The 15315-nt window shown below is 60.5% G+C and overlaps 1 protein-coding gene across 3 annotated transcripts; it reads right to left on the bottom strand.

Annotated features, from left to right (window-relative positions):
- Window positions 1-296: 296 nt before the first annotated feature.
- Window positions 297-15143, bottom strand: PITPNM1 (phosphatidylinositol transfer protein membrane associated 1). 3 transcript variants are annotated; one of them, XM_039840691.1, is made up of 24 exons: window positions 14980-15143; window positions 13118-13236; window positions 11468-11682; window positions 11261-11382; window positions 10832-11056; window positions 8058-8384; window positions 7885-7980; window positions 7694-7798; window positions 6970-7031; window positions 6626-6876; window positions 6124-6313; window positions 5919-6026; window positions 5518-5675; window positions 5224-5435; window positions 4607-4777; window positions 3766-3930; window positions 3396-3544; window positions 3192-3302; window positions 2615-2731; window positions 2240-2388; window positions 2003-2152; window positions 1736-1919; window positions 1467-1595; window positions 297-820 (listed from the first exon to the last, which is right to left on the bottom strand). In XM_039840691.1, exons 2-24 carry the CDS (start codon window positions 13193-13195, stop codon window positions 566-568), a joined length of 3729 nt encoding a protein of 1242 aa, XP_039696625.1. In that variant the 5' UTR covers window positions 13196-13236; window positions 14980-15143; the 3' UTR covers window positions 297-565. The 3 variants fall into 3 exon arrangements, with proteins under 3 accessions (XP_039696625.1, XP_039696622.1, XP_039696623.1); XM_039840688.1 differs by having other exon boundaries at window positions 7694-7801; window positions 14980-15140; XM_039840689.1 differs by lacking the exon at window positions 14980-15143 and adding an exon at window positions 14170-14368 and having other exon boundaries at window positions 7694-7801.
- Window positions 15144-15315: the final 172 nt, after the last annotated feature.

Genomic DNA, 15315 nt, shown 5'->3' with positions numbered 1-15315 from the left:
TTCTGGAGACAGGTTTCAGTGAGAAGTCAAGTCTGGGCCGAGGGTGGCCCCTGCGAACTGAAACACTGGCCGAGGTGGGAAGGGCCAGGTTCGCTGACTCCAGGAAAAGGCCTTGGGTGGAGGGGAGGACAGAGAGCCCTCCATGAGACCTTTGGGACCCAGGCCCCCATCCTGGCCCTGCCTCTGACCTGGTGTATGACGCTGTGCACATCCTGGCCCCTCTGCCCATCAGTGTCTCCACTGAACTGGAAGCTGTGGGCTTGGCCGCTGTGAGGCCAAACAGGTGGACAGTCAGGTGGGATACAGGTGGCGTTTATTTTCATGGGTTTACACACTGGAAAAGCCTTTGGGTCCTTGCTGCTCCCTCCTCCCTGCCCCCCATCCCTGGGGCTCGGTCCTGCCACATGAAAGGGAAGTAACACTGAGGGGCAGGCAGAGATGCGGGGTGTGGAGCTGAGGGGCCAGGGCTGGGGCCAGAGGTCTGGGCCCCCAGCCTCTCACATGTGGCCACTTGGGCCCCTTGATTGTGTAAATAAATAACCCAGGTCCAGCCACAGTATGGGCCTCACTCCTCACAGTCCAACTTGAGGCTGATGCTTCGGGCCTTGCCGCGGGCCAGGGTGGTGGGCGGTGTCCCTGGGCTCTCGCGCTCCGCCTGGCTGGTTCCCCTTGAGCGAAGCAGCTGGCTCTGTTTGCGGAGGAAGTCCACGGGGGCAGCCCCACCATAGCTGCTCTTGGCTCTGGAGGGTCCCGCGGGGGCATGAGGGTGGGAGCCGGCCTCCAGTTGGCCCAGGTGGGCCACATAGCCATCTGACAGGAACTGTGGGCAGAGGTGGGCAGGGATGAGGGCATGGTGGTCTCAGGCCCACAAACTGCCCTCCCTTGTCCTCTCCAGGCTTCCGGGCAGTGCTGTCTGCATTCTAGGCCTAGTCCTGGCACCACGTGACCCTGAGTCTTTTCTCAGTTGGTAAGAATCTCAGGCTGGGAGGTGGGCAGCTTGGCTTTACTCCCAGGTCTGTCCCTCTCTGAGCCTCAGTTTCCTCATCGGTAAAATGGGATTTTTGGGGGAGGAAATAACAGCGACTAACATTTAGCAAACACTTTTTTTGTGCTCAGCCTTCTGCACATTGACGTGTAGCAAATCACATGATCTCATGATAGCCGACGAGGTTGGTGCCATTTTATCATTTCCATTTACAGACAGGAAACTGGGGCTTAGAAAGGTCAAGGCTGATGCCCAGGGCCACGCCAGCGCAGAGCCAGCACTCAAGGTCTTGAGCACACTCCAGCTTGAGTTATCTATCCTGGTCCGCCTGGCAGCTCCAAGCTACTCATGACCCCTGACCTGGGAGGAGCCCAGGTACCGTGAGGCCAGCCAGCCTTCTCAGATGCCCGGCTCAGGTGCCTCTTAACACAGGTAGCCCTGACGGCCTCAGACCCTGTCCCCGCCTTCACTTGGCCCTCACCTGGCACTGCGCTTGCAACTTCCGCACTGCGCGGCCCACGATGTAGGTCTGGCTGGGAGGCAGGCCCAGCGCTGCGTACACGGCCACGTCTTTGGGGGACCCATAGCCAGCCACGATGTTCAGTTCCACCTGGCAGAAGACACCAGTCAACCCCAGGGGCGGGGCCGTGAGGTTGGGGGCGGGGCCTGGGGAGCGTCCCAGGTCAGATCGGTTTTGGTTTTGCGCCCCAGCCAGCTGGAGGGAGGCGGGACCCTCCCCAGGCGCCGCACCTCCTGCACCAGGCTCTGCAGAAACATCGCCTTCTGGCGCAGCGGGTCATGAGTGAGGCCGTCGCAGAAGGAGACGACGCCGTGCGGGAAGTTGTGCTGCGACAGCCAGGCCACCACGCGGTGCTTCTGCATGTCAGGCCGGCCTGTTACATACACGATCAGGTAGCCTGCGTCCTGCCAGTGCCTGCAGGGTGGAGCGGCGGTCAGCTCCAGGCACCAGAGATGGGGGCAGGTCTTCGCGGTGAGCCCGGTGGCAGCGGCTCCTACCTGACCACGTCCACGGCGCCGGCGCGCACCTTGGGGTCACTGCCCATGATGGAGACGCTGGCAGTGAAGGAGCCGTCGATGCTGAAGACCACAGCCTCGGTGCCGCGGGCCACCACTGTCAGGCAGCACTCGGCGTACGTGTGGTCGCCCCTGCAGTACACGTGGGCGGTGTGAGCGGCGTGGGGGCGACGCCGGGCTGAGTCCCACCTCACAAGGGTCTGGCCGCCCCGAACTCACCTGACCATCATGCGCACAGGGTAGACACCGATGCCCAGAGCACGCTCGTGGGGTACCGGGAAGGTGAGCCGGCCCGAGCTGTTGGTGACCTCGGTGCCAAAGTGGATCCACTTGCCGGAGAGCGGCTGTGTCATGATGTAGACGTCCACCTGACGGGATGAGGGAGCGAGGGTCCGTGAGGCGGAGAACCCAGGCACTCTCTGACTTTGAATGGCGGAGGGCAGAAGCGGGCCTGTCATTGGAGGTGGATGGAGCTGGGCACGCAATCTGGCCGGGCGGGAGCTATTTGGGGAGGGGGCGGGGCGCGGGGACTGGAGGCGGGACCGGGCCAGATGGGGGCGGGGCTACCCGGGGTCAAGGCCGCTGGGTACTGACCTTCTCTCCCGTGAGCGTGACCACATCCAAGGGCCCGTACATGAAGCGTCCATTCAGCACCTGGGGACGGCCCTCACACACCACCGTGTCGCTCGCCCGGTGGTTGGAAGTGACATTCTGGCGGGAGGAGACGGTATGAGCCCGCAGCCAGGAAATGTTGGGGATGCGGAAGAAGCTGATGGAGGCGGGTGCCCAGATAGGGGCGGGGGCTGGAGGAGGCGGGGCCGCTGTGGGAGAGGGGCGAGGCCCAAGGGACTGGCGCTTTGCCCCCCACAACCTGAGTTCTGAGTGCCTGTGTGTGGACTGCGGTTCTGAGGGGGCGGAGCCTTGAAAGGACCGAGGATGAGGATGAGGATGAGGCGGGTAGGCGAGTGCCCATCCTAGACCTGGCTTGGGTAGGGGTGCGGGGATGTGGAAGAGACCAGAGGTTCCTGAGGGTGGGGCTGAGGCATGAGGAGGTGGAGCCAGAACCATAGGGGGCGGGGCGGAGCGGGGCCTGGGAAGGCCGTTGGACAGGGATACTGGGGAGAAGCCGGCAGTGACTCGCTTTTGAGGGTGCGAGGGTCAGTGCACCCACTCGGATCTTGACTTGAGTGCGTTTGCGCTGCCACTTCTCCCTGGGGAAGGCCGGGCTGTAGATGGACGGCTCCTCGCACTCGGCCAGCTGTGGCCTCTCCTTCTCAATCACCTGAGCAGGACGGGGCGTGGTCAGGTGAACAGGGTCCCGAGGCTCCCCATTCTTGTCTGGTTCCCACCACTCACCCCAGATTCCCGGGCCCACCTGGCGCAGGATGAAGGCCACCACGTCGGCTGACTCCCAGTAGCTGGCGTGGAAGAGGTGGGGCAGCGTGACTGTGGGGAAGGCGGTGAGCGCCTCGGGGCAGTAGAGGGAGTAGTCCATCCGTTTGGTCCCCCACCATCGCTCCAGGACTGCACGGCCATGGCAGGCAGAGTTAGGGTGGCCTCCCTCCCCCATGCCCACCTGGCTGGCCCATGGGTATTCCCTCCCTCCCTTCTTCCAGGCCTGCTTTGCTAGGTGGTGGTGGTGGTGGGGGGGGTTCCAGAGCAGACGCTGGGAGCAGGGGTGTTGCATTGGGCTTTGGAGGTGGAATAAGGGTCCCCTTTCCAGGCTGCATGGCTGGCTGACTTACTCTTAACCACCTCACTGGTGGTGCTGGGGGCAGCTGGCTGGGCCTGTGGCTCGGTGCCTAACTCACTGCCCTTCCAGAAGGCACCGCTGGCAGAGGTGGGTGTTGAGGGCACCAGCATCTCCAGCTCCTCCAGAAAGAGGCCTGAGTGGGTCTGCAGAGTGTCAGCTGGGGGAGGACGGGCGACCTCAGCAGCAGGCTGGGCCAGGCTGCTCTCCGGTCTTCCCACGGAGGGGTTCCAGGACAACTCAGGCCCCAGGCCTCCACCATCTTCTCTGCCGGCCCTCCCTACTCAAGTCTTGGCCAAGGCTGAACTGCCCCACATCTGGGTAGAAGTAGAGTGGAGGGCATTCCTTCCTCTTAGCTCACCCAACAGCCTGCGGCATTCCTGCCAGAATGCCTGCCTCCACCACCCCAGCACAGGCCCACCTGTCGTCTCCTGGGGCCAAATGGGTACCCACTTGCACGCACGTATGCACGCATCCCACTGACACATGAACGCAAATGCATATGGAGACACAACGGCACTCCTACACATAGACACAACGGTCCCCTGTCCCCTCCCCTGGTGGCTGCTGTCACACCAGCATCACTCTGCCTCTTCTGTCCAGCCCAGTCATCATCACTGCCCTCCACTCCTGGGCAGAGAATGTCAGAGGGTCTTAGGATGCAGACCTCCCAGGGGGCTGGGATAGGGCTGTATGGTCCTGGGAATGGTGACATGAGAGGTTGCCAGTGATGTGTGAACTACCTCACGTGTTCTTGGGTGACGGGGCCCATCCCCAGCCCTCCCTGGTGGTGCCTTCCTTCTCCCCTTTATGTTGGTTGGGGAGGGGGGGCGTACCCAGCAGCAGGGATGAGCCGTCTCCCAGGGGGAACTTCTGGTAGCGGGGTATGGCCAGTGGGGCGATGGCCTGGAACTTGGGGGCCAGCAGGGGCTCAAGACGGCAGGCGCAGGGGTCGGCCGCGTGGAAGAGGTTGTAGATCTGCTCGCAGGCTGGGCGCATTTGGGCCACTGGTACCCAGAGGACAAAGAAGAGAGGGTGTTTATCTAGGCATTCTGGGAGGTAGGGGGTGTGGAGGCAGCACCCTGACATGCTGCGTGACCCGAGGCAGCATTCCCTGGGAGGTCACCGGGGTCCTACTGAGACAGAACCCTTGGCTGAGAAGAGATCAGAGCCTTCAATTTGATGAGGTGGCTCAGGATGACGCGGTTCCTGTGCCCGTTGGACCCCTTCTCACGGAGCGTCTGTGGGCATGAGCAGCTCCCGGTACATGTGGGGAAATTTGACCTGGGCAAGTCCCTTCTTTCTGGGCCATGGGTTCCTCTAGCCAGGCCATTTAATTCGTACAGTGGGGGATGGCAACGATGCCAGCATCTCAGGTGGAGGAATTCGGAGGTGATGGGGGAGGGCTAGAGGAAGGACAAGGCACGGCCCCCACCCCTTCGGGAGGACTCACCCTCCAAGGCAGGCATCACGGTTTTGCGCAGAGCCAGCACCAGGCCCAGCGGGGAGCCAAAGAGGAAGAAGCCAGAGACCTTGAAGTCCAGGCGGCCAGCGCTGATGGGGCCATCAAGTGCCTCGGAGGTGGCCGTGGGTGGGCAGGAGGCTGTGCTTGCCCGCCTGGGCTCCCCAGAGGAGGAGGAGGCAGTTGTGGGGGCCACCTGCAGGCTGCGGGGGAGGGGTGCTCAGTGCGACTGCCTCCGCAGCCCAGAACAAGCCCAGGGCAGGGGTGAGAGGGCAGCAATGTCACCTGTTCTGAGCACCCTCGGGCTCAAGACTGGCCATGTCGCTGGGGGTGCGCTGGGTGGGCAGGGCTGAGGGTTCTGGGCTGGCCCGGCCCAGCCCCTCCACTCCATCTGCCAGGGGGTCCCTCATCGGGCCCACCTCTGGGGAGAGCAGCTCATTGTTCTAGAGGGAACAGGGGGACAGAAACATCCTTAGGACTGGTAATGATGTGATGCCTACTTATTTGGAAGTGAGGAGAGAGGCTTGGGGACTGGGCAGGGACTCAAAGAAAGAAGGTGGGCAGAGCCCCAGAGGCAGCAGAACGAGGCAGCAGGGGACCTGCCCACAGAGAGGTCGGCACCAGAGGACAGAGCCCTAGAGATGGAGAGACACCACTCTGAGGGGGCAGGGTCCGGCCACACTGACCATGCTCCCGCGGCGGCTGCTGCCCCGGCTCCCCGTGCCCACGCTGGCGCTGTGACACAGCGCGTCAAAGCCCAGGATTCCGCCGACGCCATCTCCAATCAGCACCACCTAGGCGAGAGGCGGCGCTGTCAGGAGGGGCTGCGGCGGAGGCAGGCGGGTGCAGGGTCCCCACCGCGGGCTCCCGGGGGACATCCCCGCGCCTGACCTGCCCGCAGAAGCCAGTGCCCTCAGGTGAGCGCAGGAAGGCAGCGTAGGCCTGGTTGGTGCGGGCGATGACGGTGGCCACAGCACCCTGATATCGGGAGGACGAGGTGGCCAAAAGTGGCAGGGCAGCCAGTGGAATGTGGTCCTGGGAGCGGGACAGGCTGTCGCCGTCATGGCTGTAGGGGCTCAGGCTGGAGGAGGAGGTGGGGCCTGTGGGTGGGGGCCCGCACCCCTCCACTGCCCCTTCCAAGTCCCCCTGACTTGCTGGCAAGCCTCAGTGCTGTGGGGCCTTTGTGGGGAGTGTCAGCACTCTAGAGGCCTTTGTGACAGACCCACTGCCTAGAAACTGAGGCCCAGCCACGTAGCTGACTGGCTCAGGTGTCTGGCTTCCCGGCCTTCTTCCCATCCCCCCATGGGGCCGTCCTGGGCCCCAGAGTCCCCAGGTGGATGTATGCACCTTGCAGACCCTATGTATCCCCAGCCCTGCCACCCCTGACCAGTACTTGGAGACAAGGGCATAGGCGGCAGCACAGATGGGTGGGCAGGGCACCAGGCGCAGCGCCACATGGCCCAGGGCCTCGGGAAAGTGGACGCGGGTGACGGCCTCGAAGGCCAGGCTCAGCGTCTGCACATCCGCCTGCTTGGAGTTGGCGTCCCCAGGGCCAGAGTCCAGGATGTTGCCGCTGTGCAGGATGAGGAAGAGGGCGTGGACTGCGCATGCCTCGGCCCCCAGCTCCCCGGCTCCTTCTGGGCCCTGCGGGGCACAGCGAGGTGCCGGGAGTGTGAGAGCAGCAGCCTGGCAGGCAGGTGAGCAGAACTTTGATATGGGGTGGCTGGTCACACTCACCTCCGAGTCCCTGGGGGCTTGTTCCCCGTCCCTGATATCTTTGGCAGCCTCAGCTCCAGAGTCTGTAGGACAAAGGGGGACACCCAGTGAAGGAGACTGTGGGAGTTGTAGAGGTTCCTTCAACTGAAACTTCAGACACTCATGCGCTGCTGTCTGCCTGAGTGGCACCCCAACCCCTACCTTCCTCTGCCTTTCTCCCCCCACTCGATTCTCTCAAGTTTTTTCACATTTCCGTGCCGGCCCCGTTGGGGATGCCACTCCCCACAGTGCCCGTTCGCCCGGAAAATCCCTCCTAATCCTGCCCTGTCCAAAATGGTAGCCACTAACCACACGTGCCTATCTCAGTGGATTAAAATATAACACAAAGTTCTGTTCCTCAGTCACACTAGCCATATTTCAAGTGCTTGATGGCCACATGCGCCTCATGGCTAGAACATGCCCATCTGCACAGAAAGTTCCTTGGGACAGAACTGGTCCAATCATTCAAACTCCAGCTTAGACACCAGCTCCCATGTGAAGTTGACCTAGACTCCACCCTTTGTGCTGTGTCTGAACCTTGAATACCCTCCAGCCAGCCATTATCTACTCATTATTCACTTGTGTATTTACTGGACACCCTCTCTGGATTGACATTCACCTTAGGACCCCATTGAACTTAGGACTGAGTTGTTCTCTGAGTCCCCACTGCCTATGGGGCGCTGGCAATCTGATTCACGATCTTTACCTGGCACCCCCTCAGCCTCTGTGGGGGAGGCGAAGGCGTCGATAAAGTCATTGGAGTTCCACTTGGTCATTTCCTTGGGGAAGACCTCGTCACTGTCAGAGAAGCCTTCTGAAGGGACAAGGGGCTGTGTCATGGGGTAGGAGGGGCTTCCCAGGGGTTCGCCCACCTCCGCTAGGGCCCGCAGTGCTGACCATGGGCATCAAAGAACTCCTCTTCAGAGCTGTTCTCAGAGTCACGGGCAATGTTCTGCATGCGCCACTCGGACAAGCTCTGGGGAGACACGCCCCCTGCGGGGCCGCATCAGCCTCAGCTTGGGAATCCAGCCTGAGGGTCGCTCCCTCCCAACCCACTGCCTCAGTCTCACCTCCATGTTGGGATGAGTAGGAGGAGCGTGAGGATGAGGACCACTGTTTGCCGAAGCTGGCATCGGGTGAGGCATCGGGGCCAAGGGGGGGCTCGGGCCCATCAGAGGTGGCAGCATGGTTGGCCCCAGCCCGGGCCTCAGTGCATGGCTTCCCTGGGGGCTGGGCCTCAGAGCCCTCATTGCCCGTGTTGCACTTGGCCATGCGCTGGGCCAGCATGCGGGCGGTCTCCTCCTCCAGTGCCCGGATGTCGGCCATGCTCAGATCTGTCCATTCGTCTTGCCAGCACCAGGCCTGGCGGTGGGCCCGCAGCATCACCCGTCGCAGACCTATAGGTGCCCAGGCATCAAAACGAAGCTCCCCGCCCCTCCCACCGCCCCTCACTGTATAAAACTAAAAAGCTCATGCACAGCAAAAGTAACCATCAACAAGACAAAGAGGCAACCAACCAAATGGGAGAAGATACAGCAAACAACATCTCTGACAAGGGGCTAATATCCAAACTATATAAAGAACTCATACAACTCAATGACAGAAAAACAAACGATTGAATTCATAAACGGTCAGAGGACCCAAAGAGACACTTCTCCCAAGACATACAAACGGCCAACAGACATATTGAAAAGATGCTCAACTTCACTAGCTATTAGGGAAAACCACAGTGAGATACCACCTCACATCTGTCAGAATTGTTATTATCAGCAAGACGAGTAATAACGAATATTGGCGAGATCGTGGGGAAAACCCTCATACGCTGCTGGTGGGAATGTACGTTGGTAAGAGCCACTGTGGAAAACAGTGAGGAGGTGCCTCAAAAAATTAAGGATAGAATTATCATATGACCCAGCAATCCTTCTTCTGGGCATCTACCCCCCAAATTTGAAACATTTATCTGTAAAGACATATGTACCCCCATGTTCACTGCAGCATTATTCACTGTGGCCAAGACATGGATACGACTAAAGTGTCCTCTGATGGATGACTGGATAAAGAAGCTGTGGTACACGCAGACAATGGACTACTACTCAACCGCAAGAAAAAATAAAGTACTGCCATTTGCAACGACATGGATGGATCTTGAAATAAGTCATATGGAAAAAGTCAAGAACCGTCTGATATCACTCACACGTGGGGTATAAAACTACACACAAACGACGAACGAGACGAAGAAAAACTCATAGACCCAGACGACAGTTCAGTGGTTACCAGAGGGAAAGGGGACATGGGGGGAGGTAGGAAAAAAGTAAAGAGGGTCAGATATATGGTGATGGAAAGAGATTTGGCTCTGGGAGGCGAATACATAATGCAATATACAGATGATGTGTTGTATAATTGTACACTTGAAACCTACGTCATTTTATTAACCAATGTCACCTTGATAAATTTAAAAAAACCAACAGTGCCCCCCCTCCAACCCAAGTTTCTCTGCCACAGCAGCCACATGCTCAGTCCCTGAGGTTGGGTAATGGCTCCCCTGGGCACATCACACACCCAGAGCCACAAAGTAGGGCAGGCAAGGCGAGCACTATCTATGGGATGGGAGTGGAAACCCGGGCATTTGTCTCCTTGCCCCGCCTCCTTCCCTACCCAGTTTCTTCTAACCCTCTGGACACCCTAACTCTGAGCACTGACCCCAGCCCCACACCCCAGGAGGCTGGAACCATCACTTGTTCTTGCTATCTCTCATCTGGCTTCCTGCTGATTTCTTAGGAGTTAACAATTAAGGCATTAACGGTTAATGAAATTGTTGATGGTTAATGAAGGTGTTAATGGTTAATGGAAGTGTTGGCACTTAATGAAGGTTGTCGAGAAAGATGAGGCTCATTCTAGGATATTTTCATCTTAAGCAGATGAATAAAGTTAGAAACCTCGATCTCTAGGAAATGAAGTAATAATGATTGAAATATAATTATAAACTTCTGGAAGGAAATATATCAGAATCTTAATAGTGGTTCTGTGTGGGTGACTTTATTTTCTTATTTGTGCTTTTTGGAATTTTTCCAAATGCAAGACAAGGAGTCTGTATTACTCTCTACGCTAAATTTCCTCATCTGTAAAATGGGAATGATAATAGTCCTTACCTTGGGGGCTGTTGTGGGTGTTAGAAGAGATCTTGCATAAAAAGTGATTAGCAAAGGATCCGTGATCAACATTAGCTTTTACTATCTGGCCCAACCTCCTCCTCGTTTACAGAAGGGTGCAGAGATGGGAAGTGGCTCACTGGAGGTTCCGTGAGAGTCCCCTGGACACCCCCATTCAGGGATCCTTCTATCTGCAGGTGGCCCGTGCTCACACCTGGGAGGTGGGGCAAGGTTCAGCTGCAGGAGCTGTAGGCTTGGGTTTAAGGTGGCATGAAACAGGGGCTCCTGGATACCAGGGCCAGAGGATGGGACTCTGGGAGCTGGAGGTGGGAGAGACCCTGAGAGAATGACAGAGGCACAGCTTGCCCTTCGCTCCCTAGTGTGTGGCTGGTTAGGGCTGGCGACCCTCCTGAGAGTCTCTAAGTCTTGCTCGACTCACAGACTGATTTAGAATCTTGGACTGCGAGAGCATGTTGCCAGCCTCTTGCCCTCCTGGCTCTTACCTGTATCTCAAGGCTAGTCTCCCTGGACCCCCGGCCAGGCTGCGCTGCTCCCCTCTGCCTCAGCACTCACCACATCAAATGGCAATGATGGCTTTATGCTCGCGCGTCCCCTGGAGCCTGGGAGCATCCTGGCTCAAACACGGGGCCTGGTGCATGCTGGGTAAACGGAACCTCCCGCAGCTGGGTGCTCACCGACATCGTGGATGAACTGCTCGATCTTGGCCTGCATGCCCCAGTAGCGGAACTCGACCTTGCACAGCTTATAGGCGCACATGAGAGGCCCCGTCTGGGCCGCCGTGCGTGCCCAGTCATCAGCCAGCGGTCCTCGGCCCGTCTTAACTGAGCGGTACAGCCGGGGGTCCTCTTCTGCTTTGTACTCGCCCGGGGCCACTGCATCTCGCACTATGTCGATGGTGTCTGAGGGGGTTCCAGCAGCACTGAGCACCACCAGCCCCCTCCAGCCCCTGCCACCCCTTCCCTGCCTCGGGACCTGGAGGGCAGCCTTTTGAAGACAGGAAGCCAAGGCCTGGAGAGAGCCTGGGACTTGTCAGAGGCTGCCCACTGAGGCGTCAGGTAGCCTGAGAGGGTCTCCAGGGTCCCCCCACTGGTTCCAGGCCTCACCCAGGATGCGCTGTCTCCTCTCAGCCCCACTCAGGTTAAAGACATTCGGCTGCTGCCCCCCATCAGGCAGGTAATAGGTCTCTATTTCAATGGAGAATTTCTCCACAAAGGGGCAGGTGTACCTGGGCAGAGAAGAAGGGCAAGGGTCACTCCTGTGCCCACCGGGGCTCTTCCCCTCGTGGCCCCAGGCCCAACCGACCCACTCACCGGGTTCGGGTATAAGGATAAGCGTTCCAGGATTCCTCTTCCACCTGCAGGGCAGCCTTGGGCAGCAGCGCCCGGAACCAGCCTGGGATGTGGGAGCCCACGTGGTACACCTTATGTGTGTATTGCCCGCTGCCGCCAGGCCCATCTGTGTAGGGCCGGTTGGCCAGGATCTCCACGCCGCTGCCCTCACCACTTGACTCCTCCCGGCTCTTTTTCTGTAGTCCAGGCAGAGCAGAGTGCGTGGCTCAGCCCCACCTCAGCTCCTGGGGTCCCCAGCTTGGCTTGGCCCCCTGCACAGCTCTGGGGCCCTCGTCCTAGCCTTTCCAACTCCTTGAAACCTGACCCTGGCCCCCTGCAGCTCCTGGGACCAGAATCACAGCCGCTGGCCAGTCCCCCACAGGGTCGAGGATCTGCTTGATTCCAGGCACTGTTTGGGATTATATTAATTAGGATCTGCTGGTGAACAGAACAAAGAGCCTGTCCTTGTGGAACTTAACGTTCCAACGGAGAGAGGGACACGCAGGAGAAAGCAAATTACGTGGTGTGTGAGAAGGTGAGAAGCACTATGGGAAAAGAAAGCATAGAACAGAGCAGGGGGATCGAGTTGGGGACTGTGACTTCCACAGACAGTTAGAGAAGGCCTCACGGAAGATACCACGACTGTGATTCGAACATGACTTGAAGGAGGGGAGGGAGGCTGCTGAGTGGACGTGGGGCGTGGGGGAGTATGTAAGGCAGAGGGGAGGTCCACGCAAGCTCCTGAGGCGAGAGCGTGCTGCCCGGGCTCCAAGGGCAGCAAGGAGCCCAGGGTGGGTGGGCTGGAAGAACAGAGGCAAAACCTCTCTGAGGACCTCGCCCTAGGCCCCTCCCTCTGTGGGACCCCAGACCAGCTCCCGCCACACGCTCTCACGGTTTGTGAGTACTCGCATCCTATCCTTTTATAGTGCTGGAGCCCAAACTTGGTCCACCCAGCCCGTGAGGCTGGATCCTGGCCCTCTCGCCTCTGCAGACTCTGACTGTGTACTTCTGGGGAACGCATGTGGAACAGGCCTCCCTGACAGCTTGCCCCGGCCCGTTTTCCTCACAGCCCAAGCCCATACCCTCATCCCCGTCCTCTTAGCCCGGACCCCCTCTCTTATCCTCCGGGGTCCCCGCCGGCCTCTCTGTTTCAGTTTTGGTGCCTGGTCCTCATGCCATCTCCCTGACTTGGGCTTGTCAGGATTCTGCACCCTCTGGGGACCCCCTCCCAGGCTTCTCTACCACCTAGGACCCCTCTTCACTCCCTGCCTCTCGCTCTTGCCTCCTTATGCCCTCCTTTCCCTACACCCATGGGGATTACAGAGTCTAAGGATTAACGGAGATCAGACATGGGCTGAGTGCCCAGCACGGGCTGAGCACTTGGGGGGTGGGGAGACATCGCTATGCCCTTCTGCCCCTCTTCCTGCAGCCTTTACACCCTCCCCTGCCTCTGAAGGGGGGGTCGCTCTCTTCTCCTCCTCTGGCCTCTGAGCTCTTTCAAAGCCCCAGAGCAGGACTGGCGGGGGTTGAGCTGGGCCCAGCCCCTTGTCCCAGGTACGGCCTGCGTGCTCCTGCCGTTACCCCATCATGAAGTATGGCCCCCGTGGATCTCCCGCTTCCCATCGCCCTCACCTGGATCATGTAGAGCTGGGCCACCTGGTACTCGTCCAGGCTCATGGGCAGCAGAATGTGGTACTCTTTGATGAGCATCCTGAAAGCGCTCGGCCCGCCGCGCGCGGCCTCCGCTCCGCCTGGCGCAGGGCACCGCGCGGCGGTCAGTGAGGGGCGGCGACGCGCGGCCCCGAGCCCTGCGTGCAGGCCGAGGGGCTCGGGCCGCAGGACTCCATGCCCCGGCCCGCCACGGGGGAGGCAGAGGCGAACCCTGTGCCGCCGCCAGCGCCGCCTGGGGCTGGCAGCCGCAGCAAAGCCGAACGCTGACCTCTTTTCTGCGCAGCCCCCGCCCGGCGCCCGCCCGTCACTATGGCAACCGCGCGCTGACGCTGGCCCCCCGGAGCCGCGGCGCGGGCCGGTGAGCCTTGCCTCTCCGGCCGCGTCCTAAGCCCCTGCGGAACAGCATCCCTCGGGGCCCCGCCCCCTGGAGTCCCCGGGCCCCTCCTTCCGGGCCTGCCTTCCACAACCGGCCCCTCGGGACCTCCCCTGCATCCCTTTCCCAGAGTCGGTGGGGTCCGGTGTCTCACACTCCTTTCGTCCAGTTAAAATCTTGTCCCCTGGGGTGTCTCTCCACGGAGCAGCCCCGTGCGCCCCTCCTCTTAGCATCTGTCAGTGTTCCCCACATCCCTGCAGCTGAACCTGCCTTTCAGGACCGGATAACTAACCCCTCCGCCTCCCCCCACTCCGACCCGGAGCCCAGTCCTCGACTTTCCCCTCCCCAACACCCTTCCTGGACCCCCCGCACTTGTCTATGCAGACACCCCATCGTCCTTCCCAGGGCTGACCCCTCTTCGGGCTGAGGCGAGTGCCTCCACTTGGTATCCCACGGACTCTTGCCTTGCGAAATCCGCTCCGCCCACCTGCACCCCGGTTCGGTTGCAGGCACCTATTCTACCCTGCAACCTCTCACCCAGCGAGCTGGCAAGAGGCCCCATCGTCCCCACTTCCCTCTGCTCCCCGGTGTCCCCGTCCCCCGCCGTGCTCTTGGCCCATCCGCCGTCGTCCCGGCTCACCTCCAGTTGAGGGCGGACGCCCCTCACCGGGTACAGGCGGGGGCGGACGGGCTGTGCGTCGGAGCCCGGAGCGCCCCCGGCCCCGGCCTCGGATTCCAGCAGTGGCCGGACCCTCTGGAGGCGCAGCGCAGGCCCATGGCCCCGACCTTTCTCACCGTCCGCCCGCCGGCGCCCTGCCGTCCCTCCCCGCCGCCCGCCGCGTCACTGCGGCCGCCCCGCCCCCTTCCTGGGCTTGGCAGGCCCTCCCCAGCCCTGCGGGGTCCGGGCAGCCCCGCCCGCAGCGGGGCAGGGCGGCCCCTGCCTTCCTTCCTCAAGGCAGCCGGGGAAGAGAGTTTCTCCAAATGCTGGTGCTTTTTACTCCCTCCGTGCTCTTCGGGATCCCCAAAGCACTCTTGGTTTCTGTCTCCACCCTAGCCCAATCCTCCTGTGTGCTAGGGAAATATAGCAGGGTCTGACCTCCGTCCTCCCCAGCCCCTCGAACCTGAGGCCCAGGGTAGGGGAAATGCCTGCCCCGCAAAGTCTGGCCAGAAGCTGGTCTCTCACTTGCCTCTACCTATGGGGCTGGGGTTCCAGCGCCCAGGCCCCTAGGGTTACTCAGCTACACACCCAAGCAGAGGCTGCAGTCATTCAGAATCCTAGGACTAGCCCCTCAGTGGGGCCGCACCGATACCTTCCGGGTCCACAAGTCTGGCCAACCAGCCACCAGACGCTGGGAAAAGGCTGAGACACCTGAGGGCTGGGATTGTGGGACCACACCCAGTCCCATAAAGGCGCCGGGATGGTGGACGGCAGCACTTAGCTGAGTCTCACCATGTTGGAAGCCAGTCCTCTTCCCTTGGCTCTGCTTCACAGGTGGGGAGGTGGTGGGGGAAGCAGAGGTGCACCCCTTCTCTCTGAAGAGTCAGAGACCCCGTGTATTCAGAGCCTCCAGGGCTGAATCAGTTGAGGCCATCAGGACTAAGGCATGTGAGGGCGTGGCTTAAACCAACTGGCATTTCCATCCTGCCAAGCATCACTGCTAATCCAGAAGTAAAGCCCTCTAGGCCCAGACCGGTGACATTGCCCTCCAGCTGTGGAGGAGGCCAAGGCCCTGCGCTGCCCCCTGGTGGCACCACGCGGAGGGCAGGGCTCTAAGCTGGCGGAGCT

Source organism: Pteropus medius, unplaced genomic scaffold (genome assembly GCF_902729225.1).
Source record: "Pteropus medius unplaced genomic scaffold, Ma_sr-lr_union100, whole genome shotgun sequence".
Taxonomy (NCBI): Eukaryota; Metazoa; Chordata; class Mammalia; order Chiroptera; family Pteropodidae; genus Pteropus; species Pteropus medius.
The sequence above is the reverse complement of the archived record's forward strand: the minus strand, read 5'-3'. Positions and strand labels throughout refer to the sequence as shown.